General features: G+C 38.0%; 1 protein-coding gene across 1 annotated transcript in view; it reads right to left on the minus strand.

Moving 5' to 3' along the window:
• The window catches only part of lars2 (leucyl-tRNA synthetase 2, mitochondrial), a 43416-nt gene that overhangs the window by 2576 nt on the left and 28709 nt on the right, over positions 1 to 12131 (minus strand). The window contains exons 13-20 of the mRNA XM_043261291.1: positions 10233 to 10331; positions 8431 to 8568; positions 7583 to 7686; positions 6455 to 6637; positions 5592 to 5761; positions 4067 to 4144; positions 3868 to 3979; positions 501 to 628 (exon numbers count right to left, since the gene is read on the minus strand). Coding sequence (XP_043117226.1) covers positions 501 to 628; positions 3868 to 3979; positions 4067 to 4144; positions 5592 to 5761; positions 6455 to 6637; positions 7583 to 7686; positions 8431 to 8568; positions 10233 to 10331 — 1012 coding nt within the window. The remainder of the gene's footprint in view (positions 1 to 500; positions 629 to 3867; positions 3980 to 4066; positions 4145 to 5591; positions 5762 to 6454; positions 6638 to 7582; positions 7687 to 8430; positions 8569 to 10232; positions 10332 to 12131) is intronic.

Here is a 12131-nt window from a genome sequence, read left to right on the forward strand (position 1 = left end):
GCAATATACTGAGCTCTTATGAAGCGGAACAATCAGTCTGAGCAAAAAACATTATTTCTTGTCATTACTGGTTTATCTAAATGTGCGTTCTTGTGTGATTATGTGACGGGCGAATCGGTTAATTAAAACAAACGTTTCTGGAAAAGAATCATATTTCGTCATTTGAGAATCTGGATTACAGGTAATACATAATATTCACAGACTGATTCACTTCATAAGACCTCAATATATGCGTTTTTACTCTTAAACTGATGGTAGCCATTTCAACTTTATGAATCATCCAAAATCTCAGTTTCTGTTCTGGTGAAGGAAAAAAGTACCCTATGTTTTGAAGGGCGTCAGGCCAAGTGCATTAAGACCAAATTTTAATTTCTAAGGGAACCGTCACTTTAGTTTGCGTCCTTTAGATGTGAATTTAAGGCAACATTCTCCAAAGGAATGCTGTAAAAAACACGTATTTGGTGTGTGTGTGTGTGTGTGTGTGTGTGTGTGTGACATACCCGTACGGACAGCTGAAGCGTGTCGGGTGTTTGTAGGTACTCTGGATCCACGCTAGGCCACGGCTGCTGAAGGACACTTCCCTTCCCAGACAGCACACTTCCTAGAGGATTCCTCACCTGAGACAAACCTGAGAAAGGTTTTAGGAAACTGTCACGTAGTCTGAACACCAATAATCAGCTAATACTTCATCAAATGAATCACACATCGCTGAGAAAAGCTACAAAACGAAGGTTCAGAGGCAAAAATAGCTTTTTAAGGTCGCTTCTAATCCATGTAATGTCTCACATGTGAAATAATGGTCATAAAAATGTTACATTTGAAAATCTGCTTTTGGATGATATCAGCATGAATCCTTATTTCATGGTGCAGATACTTTACATTAAAGTAATTTGACATTATCACTGAAGACCAGCGATAATACATTTTCATTTTGATTACGTAATAATGGCAATATATACGTGTCAAAGTTGAGCTGCTAGTGTCCAGCCAGTGTGCATCATCTTTGGGCAATCCTTCAAGAGGCTTGGAGTAATAGATCAAGTCAATGTTTGAATAAACGGAGAGCTAAGATGCCCAGATTATGCAGAGCTGTAATAGCTAATAGCTAATGGTGGATATTTTATGTTTAATGGTGTAAATTTTTAAAGTATTTTCTATGCATAAACTGTTCATGTAATATAATATATGGCGTTCATCTTGAAATATTGCAAACAATATAAAAGTTCATTACAGACTGACTTAAGAGAAGCATGTGAAGCACATTCTGTGGTGGATATTTGCACAATTTTACTGAAAGGCATCAATTAGACGACAAAGGCATAGTAGATTGTGTGCAACAAGTTTTACCAAACTGAACAGTGTAACGGTGTTGTAACAAGCCGGAGAATGATCCAGGCATGCGATGGTCAATAATACAGATTTAGAAACCTGTGTCTGACCTCAACATGGCCTTCGGGAAGGATGTACACTTCCACTTGTCCTGAGCGTGTGTGTGTGTGTGTGTGCAAGTATAGGAGGAAGAGGGACAGTTCAGAGGAGTCCTGACATTATTTACTGTCCTTGTGTTGTTCCAGGCTGTTATTTTGTTTCTGTGGAACATTACGTTCCTCTAAATCTATGAGCGTGCAAACACACACACACACACACAGAGTTAACAAGCAACGTTTAGTCAGCATCAATCACTGTTATCAGAGCATGTGGGCATTTTCATTTTCTTTACAGTACACAGTGTGTGTGTGTGTGTGTGTGTGTGTGTGTGTGTGTGTGTGTGTGTGTGTGTGACAATAGCGGGATGTGATGGAATGGACAACAGGGGCCAAGAGTTTCCTTTTTTCCCCCTCACCACTAGTATTTCCATGACTTTTCACCCAGCTTACAATTATTCACTTTCATCCTGAGTCACTTTTTTTTTTGTATTGTCATCAGAAACAATCCACACTAGTTGTTGAACTGGGAATGCCCAAATATGCTAAATTAACAAACCACCTATAAATGTTATTAACGAAACACGCACGGGATATTTTCTAGAATTTGTTTTTGTGATTTTTAACAAAATAAATCTAATCTTATGTTAAGAATGTATTCTGCAAATCTACAAATATTCATCGGTGTTGAAGGTAACTCATTACAAGATATGTAATCAGAATAAAATGTTTAATTTACAACAAAATTGTAGCGTTCTTAACCACATTAAGCCTAAATTAGGTCTCAGACATTTATATGCACATAAATACTATTAAAACAATACATTTAGAGCTTGTAAAATATAGATAAATGTCTATGGAAGCAACAATAAAAATCCATTGAAATGTACTTTGCCGATGACTTTTATTCATATCAGATACACAGTGCAAGTCACTATAAAGTTGACCATTCTTCACCCAGTTCACGACACAGTAAGCAAGTTTGTAATGCAATATTGTAATTTTAACCACAGTAACATTCCCCAATAATGATATTCAAGATTAAATACTTTTTCAAATATTAAAATATTTTTGTTGCCTAACTGTGTTGAATTTTATTGAATTGCAATTTAATACATCTTCCTACGATGCCAACTGCATAATAAATTAGAATGTCGCAGAAAAGTTAATTTATTTATTTTAGTAATACAACTCGAACTGTGAAACTTATTCACACAGTCATTGCACACAGACTGAAGTAGTTTAGGTCTGATTCTTTTAATTGTGATGATTTTGGCTCGAACAAAAACCCACCAATTCACTCTCAACAAGTTAAAATACTTCATAATAAACACCAGCAGATGACATTGTACTGTTACAGACTGTGGAAACTTAACACTGGACTTCAAGAAACTTGTGCTATGAGCTTCTCCACGCTTCCTCCAGACTCCAGGACCTTGGTTTTCAAATGAAATATAAAACTTGCTCTCATCTGAAAAGAGGACTTTGGACCACTGTGTAACAGTCCAGTTCTTCTTCTTAGCCCAGGTAAGATGTCTCTGATGTTGTCTGTGGTTCAGGAGTGTCTTAACAAGAGGAATAAGACAACTATTAGAAAAACGTCTTGACACGTCTGTGTGTGGTGACTCTTGATGTCTTGACCCCAGCCTCAGTCCGTTCCTTGTGAAGTTGACAAGTCTCTTTAGGCTACGGTTCTCCCAAGTTGCTTGTGCATCTTTTTCTTCCACACTTTTTCCTTGCACTCAACTTTCTGTTAACATGCTTGGATACAGCACTCTGTGAAGAGCCAGCTTGTTTGGCAATGAATGTTTGACCCTCCTTGTGAAGCGTGTCAATGATTGTCTTCTGGGCAACTGTCAGATCAGAACTGTCTTCTCTATGGTTGTGTAGCCTAGTGAACCGAACTGAGAGACCATTTTGAAGACTCTGGAAACCTTTGAAGACTGATTTGAGTTGATTAGTTGATTGGCGTTTCACCATGTTCTAATTTGTTGAGAGTGAATTGGTGGGGTTTTGTTGAACGGGAGCCAAAATCCTCACAATTAAAAGAACCAAAGACTTAAACTACTTCAGTCTGCGTGCACTGAGTTTATTTAATGCACAAGACTTAATGTTCCAAAAACACCATGAAAGTGGTGCAAAATAAAAGTCCTTATTAACTATAGATGCATCCTGGCAGTTTCATGCAAACCAGGAAAAAATGGCATTGGGTAGCGTATTTAAATAAATGAAAATGAGAATGAGATTTCAGAGAACTTATGAAGAGGAAGATTTTTTAGTGAATAACAATTTCAATTTTAGCTACTAAATGACTAAAGTAGTTTTAGTATGGTTTACTTCCCCGCTAGCTTGACAGTGTCCATCCACGGTCACCTTCAAATAACAGCCATGGGAACACGAGGAGTAAATGATGACGATATTTTCATGTATGTGTGTGTCATACCTGCCCAGAGTTCAGAAGCTAAGTGCGGACACATGGGTGCCGCCATCACACAGAGCGAAGCCAGAGCCTCCTCAAACTCCTCGCTGTGCAGAACCACCCGAGACGAGGCTTGCTACGGCGAGAGAGCAGACGTTCAGAAAGCTCAGTCAGTCACGTGAACTTCCAAGCACACTATTCTTGACGACTGTTGATGACTTACTGAGAGTGTGTTGGTCAGGCCCATGAGCCAAGAGATGGCTGCATTAAACAGGAAGTCCTCTGTGAAGTGACCTGTGACCTGTCAACAGAATAACATGGCTCAACTTCATTCAGCACGATACCAATTCAGTTACCTTTAACTGCCAAAGTAAAAAAAAATTAATAAATGGCTACTTTGAATTAATCAAGGATACATACAGTCGAGACATTTATAAATGTTACATGTGTTACGTTTCTATTTTGTGTAAATTCTGTTCTTTTCAACTTTCTGGTGATCAAAGAATCAAAAAAAAAAAAAAATTGATTTGAACAAAAAATATAAAGCATCAAAGATTACAACCAAAGACTTTCATACAGCAAGGATGCCTTAGAATAAGTGATGTTACTAATGAATTCTGTTCTTTTCAACTGTATTTGTCAACAAATTCCAAAAAAAAAAATACAAATACAAATTTGGCAGCACAACTGTTTTAACCTTTCATAATAATGAGAAATATTTCTTCAGCAATAAATCGCCATATTTGAATGATTACTATGTATTACTATATTATATATCTTATTTTAAAATGTTAATAAAACAAAATTAAAATGAATTAATTCATTACATAAATGCAGACTTGACAGGAGCATAAGAGACTGTTCTTTAATAATTACACCCCAAACTTTTGAATGATACGGTACTTCAGTTTTTTTCCTTTTTTACAGCCTTTCAGTCACTTCAGATGTTTCTTAAAAGACAGTTTCCTACGAAGGCAGCATACAGCGGGCCAAGCTCACTAGCTTTCAGAGCTTGAATGTCACTAGGTACCTCCCTGACGTGTACAGAACCGATGGACGCCGCTCTTATGCGGTGGTTTGAGACTACGTCGCAGTTTCCCCCGGGATAGCTGAGATCAGTCAGACTCCACACCGGAGCTATCCTCCAGAGGAAGGACACAGCTGATGACCGTGGCTTTTCCCGGCAGAAGATCAAAGACCGTGAGGCTCAGCGGCTCCGGATTGGATCAAGTGCAGTACAGGCCTTTTTAAACCGGCGCAAAAATCAATCGTGGCCCTAGAGAGCCTATTTATACACATTCCACACGTAAGATCACTTTCCCACCGCATGCGGCCTTTTGCTCAAGAAATAGTCCACTCGTTATAAAAATAAAGTCACTTACACACTGTACACGTTATACTGTAAGAGAAGACTCTGCTCTTAAAGTAAAAACTGCTTAAAAAAACTGAACATAGTTGTTTTCTGCGTGAATATACAGTAATGTGTCATTTTAGGGTGGGTTCCAATTAATAAGGTTTAATTCGAAGTAAATGGAAATGTTCTACAGTGTTCTAATATTGGTGCTTTTATAATCAATTACTAGGCAAACATATCAAAAACAATGGAGCTCTACAAGAATGGAACAAATGCGGAAGGGCACTGCAGCGACCCCCACTGGTCAAAGAGTGAAACACATCATTTCCTGAATACTAGTACAAGTGTGTGTGTGTGTGAGAGAGAGAGAGTGTAAAATGATCCCTGGCTGTACCTGTGTGACGGTGTGGTTCTTGTTCTCCCAGATCTTCCTGGCCTCTGATCGCTCTCTCTTGTTGAGGATGGATGGGTTGGGCGTCTCTGGACCCTCACGCGCGGCTCTCAGTCTGCTGACCAAACCCCAGAGACGGGTCTGCCATCGCAACACGCCTGGGATGGCATCAGCTACACACACACACACACACACACAGCTTCACGTTAAAACACAACGCTGGGTTAGAGATCGGGTTGAGCATTTGTGCTAAAACTGATGATTTTTTTATGTAAACAGCTAATTGTGTGTTAAATATTTGACGAACCTATATGCAAAAGTGCATTTGGTCCAGTAACTACTCTTAGTTTCTTTTAGGCTTTTACACATTTGCAAATTCAATATAGTATTGGTAAATACATTAAATTTATTCAAAATATGATAAAGCTGAAAATCAAGGTGTAAACTGATAAACAAATTTTTTTTAAAGGCTAGAAAAATTGTTCCAACAATCTTTGATAACCTAAATATATTAAAGCATGATTTCTAAAATAAAATAAAAAACATGGAAACGAATACCATTTAAAATATATAAAATATAATACAAAATATTGTTTCAATATATTTGTTTCAAATATTGACAATATTGGATATTTTAAAAATGCAAAGTGTTAAATATCGTCCTGGGAAAATCGGGCTCTTAAAGACTGATTACTGTAATGGTGACAAAAAAAATTGAGATTTTCTTCTTTGCCGATTCTGCTTGTCTTCAAAAAAAAAAAAAAAAAGAAGACCAATCATCACTCAATGAATCTCTTAATTACCTCATTAACCACTGCTTCACCCTGTGGACACTCATAGACACCCAGACACGTGGCTCTACTCACTCTTGACGTCCCATAAGATGTCCTGTTCGGGTGGAGCGGTGTACAGGAGGTAGAGGCGGGTGGTGTCCACTCCGTACTGCTGCAGCACCTCCTGCGGGTCCAGCCCGTTGTGTTTGGATTTGCTCATCTTCTCCCACGTGACCTGCAGTCGGCTGCCGCTGTCCCTCTGGACGGGCTCCGGACCTGCCGCGTTTACACCCGCTATTAACATGCTTTTTCATGATTTATTACTTTTGTTCAGCAATGATGCACGAAAGGGTCGGTTGGCCCCTAAATGAACACCCCCGTGTCGTTCCTTCTCTTCTGAACACAAGTAAGGATGTTTATGATTAAATCTGAGACATATCTGACCCTCCATAGACGGCAACACACATTGTTTTTTTTTTTTCGTGCAAAAAACAGCATTCTCGTAGCATCTCCAAACCGAAGTTGATTAATAAAGGAGAAAATTGTCATTTTGGAGTCAACTAGCCCTTTAGATTGACTGGAAGTGACATTTATAACGTCACAAAAGATTTTTATCTTTTATCGAAACTGACAGAAATGACAGGCGTTTTTCCGGGAGCCACTTCAGATCATGCCAGTCTGTTTACCTTGTTGCCTGGCAACCAAAAGAGACCGTTTTGGCTCCGGTATCCGCAGAAAGCCACACGGGAAGCGAGAAGGCCTGTTCTGATGCGTTTCACACACACAAAGAGGACAAGCTGCCTCAATTTTATACTCGAGTCTAATTGGCTGGGAGTGCACATATTTATTATCAGTCTGTATAACGAAGTTAGCAACATTTTTCAGGTTGGCTCAGCTAACGCACCTGCATTTTATAGATTAAATATAGATGGGTGATGCCAATGAGAAGCTTTCTTTGAACCAAAAGAAGGCATTTTTATAGTTAGTATATTCAAAACTGCATATTTTCTTTTTTTGCTAATGTGCAATTTCTCTCCTGTTTGAAACTGTTTGAAAGTCTAATTCTGATCCACAGGAAATAGATTTCGTGAACCCAGGACAAACTCCAGCAATTTTGTAGGGCTGGGTGTTATTTGTTTTATGAAAATGGTGCCAAATCGATAGTTTTAAAATGGTTCAAAAATGAATAAAATGTTCTTACACACACACACACACACACACCCGTGAAGTCGACGTCCTCTTTCTTGAGGTAATGGCCGGTCTCTGCCACCCTGAACGTCTGTCCCTTTATCAGACCCTGGACCAGCAGCTTTCTGAAGGGCTCCCTGAAACGAAGAGACCAGATGTACAGTATATGAAGGACGTTCAGCATGTAAATTAAAACAGACAACAAGTTCTTTAACACTGTCAGTATTTACTCAGTCTCATGTCGTTTTTTCAAACCTGTATTGTTGAAGAAATTTTCTGAGATTACTGTATACATTTCTTTTTTTTTTTTTGCTATGTCACACCATAGGACGCGGTCCAATTTTTATTAGTCAAATACCCATATAAATACAAACACATGCATGTTTAAGAAAAACTGTATGTTAAATATATGTATTTTAATATAAAAATATGTAGGCTATATGCATAAATACATGCACGTATTTTCAAAATACATTAACTACATAAAAATGTCCTACTGTAAATATATAAAAATATATTACTAGTAAACTTGATTTTTTTTGCACCTTCAAATTCCAGATTTTCAAATAGTTGCATCTCATCTGAATATATGTCCTATCCTAACAAACCAACATCAATAGAGAACTTATTTATTCAGTTTTCAGACGATGTATAAATCTAAAAATGTACCTTATATCCAGGGTATACACTATATTGTATTCGGTCAAAACCTTCTAATGGACAGCTTTGACTACTTAAGTAATATGAGCACACATTATATATATATGTATGTGTATGTATGTATGTGTATGTATGTATGTGTGTGTGTGTGTGTGTGTATATAAGCACTCTTCTCGTAGCTCTGGCTCATGGAGGTGTTTGATGAAGAGTGTATGTCGCACCTGTGAGAAACCATGCCCTGGTCTCTGCAGAAGTGGCTGAAGAAGCGCGCGTAGTACAGGTGCATGACGGCGTGCTCCTTCCCTCCGATATAAACATCCACAGGCATCCAGTGGTCCGCCTGAGAGCGCTCGAAGGGCCTGCGAGAGGACACCGCGTCTGCATTACACCACAGCGGCCGCGAGGAGGCGCTCGAGCACAGCGCGTGTGTGTGTGTGTGTGTGTGTGTGTGTGTGTGTGTGTGTGTGTGTGTGTGTGTGTGTGTGTGTGTGTCAGGTGTCACATCTCACAAACTCTCGAAGAACACTTCAGCGCTGGCGCTGCTTTATATCGACATCACAATCACGACACTCGAATAACACATCGACACGCACTCACAAGGGAGGACGTAAACCGCTCAGCCGATTTAAACAAAAACAATAAGCACTTCGACAAACTGTGATAAACAAACGTGTCACACTCTACACGCACCTGCCAGCAGCACCAAACTAACCATCCATACCAGACAGAACAATGACAGAGCTCTGCGAGTAATTCCCTTCTTCATTTCAATTGATTTACAGCGACAATGTATTTACATCATACTCCCGGTCAGTCAGCGAAGCCCCCAGAGACTACTGACTCAAACAGCCGTTATAGGCGCTCTGTTCGGTGCCTGATTAGAAATGAGAGAAAATCACGTCGAGTGCTTTTAAAGATTTTGAAGACCGAGGGTTTATATAAATTTAATTATGATTAATCCTACATTTTTTAGGCAGCATGTCGTTTAGTTTATAAATAAAAGACTTTTGGGAAATCAAGATTTAGTTTGTGTAGCTTTGCAGAAAATCATGATGTTGATGTTTCTAATATCTTAATATCTTAATATGGTCATGTGATATAGCCGCAAACTCATTTCAACCATAACAAACTAAAAGCTTACCACAATTCTTAGATAGTATGATAAAATGTTCATTTTTCTCAGAACTGCAATTAAAAAGCCAAAATTGGGAGATAAAAAAAAAAAAAGTTTGTGTAATTATATAGTCTTTGCTATATATAGTCTTTTTGTTATATATATATATATATATATATATATATATATATATATATATATATATATATATATATATATATATATATATATATATATAAAACATTTTCCAGTGTGTTTGGATGCACTTTGAGAGTATATATATATATATATATATATATATATATATATATATATATATATATATATATATATATATATATATATATATATATATATCCAAACACACTGGAAAATATAATCCTATAACAATTAATATAGCTTATGTATAATTTTAAGTATAATAAATTGTAATTAGACTTTTTTCATAACTCCTTATGAAAGTCATCTAACATACAGTTAAAATATGTATTTTTTGATGATGATTAAATTCCCTGCAATGCATATTACTTTACTTTTCTTGCATTTTAATTTCATTTTCAATCAGCTCTGGTCAGATAATCCAAGGTTCAGATCGGTTTTCAGAAACCACACCAGTTATGTCGTAAAACAAACACATTAACATATTAATATCTGCTAAAACGTTCATAGACAGCGTTAATGCATAGACTGAAAGCGATTATATAGTTCAGTTGGCTTTCAGTGTCTCCTTTGCGCGTTACGAGGATGCATTACCGAGTGCATTACAGGGACAAAGGCCTGACATTTTAAAGTCATCTGAAATAGCACACACAGATGGTCCTCCATTCTGAGCCTCGCTCCCTCAGCATCTCTGAGAGCGCCGCAGACCACCGTCTCCACTAACACCTGCTGGGACAGACAAAGCCTTACCTCAGCGGGTTCTGAGGGTCGGTGTATCTGAAATAGTACCAGGAGGAATCCACAAAGGTGTCCATGGTGTCCGTTTCTCTCTCCGCCGGCCCTTTACACCTGACAGGGACGGGAGGAAGAGCGTGAGAGCTGGGAATCACAATACTGAACTCGCTCATGCCATCTGACGTATTTAAAGGATGTAAAGATACATTTAAAAAGCCATTCGGTCTCATTAGAGGACATTCGCAAAGAACGATTTTGCATTTTTTAATCAGTGAATCTTTTTCATTTGTGCACCACATTTTTCGACTATGAAGAAGCAAGAAGAATCGCTTAAAACGACACCGGACTAAATGATTTAATAAAAAATATGATTTATAACAGAACAGAATGAAACGGCGTGATTCGTTCAAATACACAAATGAATAGTAATATATTAAGACCAATGTTCATTTGCACACTATTGTAAATTTGATGATTATTTTGCATCTGTTTCTATTTTTACACTCTTCATTTTAGTTTAAGATTTAAGAATTGTGTTGTTTTGTCGTTTTCAGTGTTGCTAATTTTTATATTTTATATTTTTTTAAGTGTTTTGAATGCATGTTTTCTTTCTGTTCTGCTTATTTTGTATTTTTTTATATTTTATTGGCTTTTTTACAGCGCTTTGAGAACTAACATTTAAAGGTGCTAAAGAAAAGATTATTATTATCATATATATATATATATCATATTAGAATGATTTCTGAAGGATTACGTGACACTCAAGACATCATAATAATACTACTGTAATAATGCTGAAAATTCAGCTGTGCATCACAGAAATTAATTACATTTGAACAAATAGTTGCATACTGCAGAAAACAGCTGTTTTAAATCATAATAATATTTCATATTTTTACTGTTTTTACTGTACTTTTGTTCAAATCAATATCATAAGCAGATATGAGTATGCAGATGAGTCTTCCTTTAAAATCTATATATAAGTGTATATATAACCCACTATTAAATACTTTATCACTTTAGGATACTTTTTAACGCGCACACACACACACACACACACACACACCGATACAATAAAAAATGAAAACTAAAACTAGTCAATTTCTAAAGGCTTTATGACTTTAATCAGAGCTACCAAAAACTGCAACTAAAAAATGAATTTTGATTGATTTCTCCCCAGTGATAACCCTGCTGCGCGGTGAAACCCCGAACCCGGTTCCCGTGCGTTCGTCTCCCACTAAAGCAAACAGCGCTTTGCATTCTGGGCCATCTGTCAGTTTACAATACAGTCACGCGTCCTCTAACGAGTCTCGACAGACTTCATCCGGCTAATCATCTGCATCAAAAGAAACTAATTAACGGCCGAATCCCGAACAGGATCCTGAGCGGGTTCCTGCCTAGCTAACGTCAGCCCCAAAGAGTGTGTGTCCGGACGGCCTTCCCTCCGCTCCAGCCTGAGACCGTTCAGCCCAGTCTCACATAATCACACAATCCTGCCTATTATAGCGCCGGCAGCGGCAGCCGAGCGCCTCGCTGTCGCCTAGCAACAGGGCGAAGGTGTAGCAGGTTAATTCTTTGAAAGCCAGGTGCCATCTGAGAGACGAGCATCCCACATATGAGCCGTAATGAGCTGCTCGGAGAGTGCGTTTATAACAGATCTACACGGGGGGAAATTAGGGCATTATTTATGCTTTTGAAAAGCTGATTTTGCCGTTTTTGTTTTGGGTTTTTTTTTCCGGACTCATTATCGACGAAATGGTGGAAGTCTTTGCGGCTGCGGTGATAATAGACTGAACACTGAACGTCATGAGAGGAAGCCATTAGATGCACGCTGACGAGAGAAAGCACCGAAAAGAGCGATAGGTCACCCAGAAATGAACATTTGCTTAACATTTGCTCTCAGGTCATCCAAGA

The sequence above is a fragment of the Puntigrus tetrazona genome, chromosome 16 (genome assembly GCF_018831695.1).
Source record: "Puntigrus tetrazona isolate hp1 chromosome 16, ASM1883169v1, whole genome shotgun sequence".
NCBI lineage: Eukaryota > Metazoa > Chordata > Actinopteri > Cypriniformes > Cyprinidae > Puntigrus > Puntigrus tetrazona.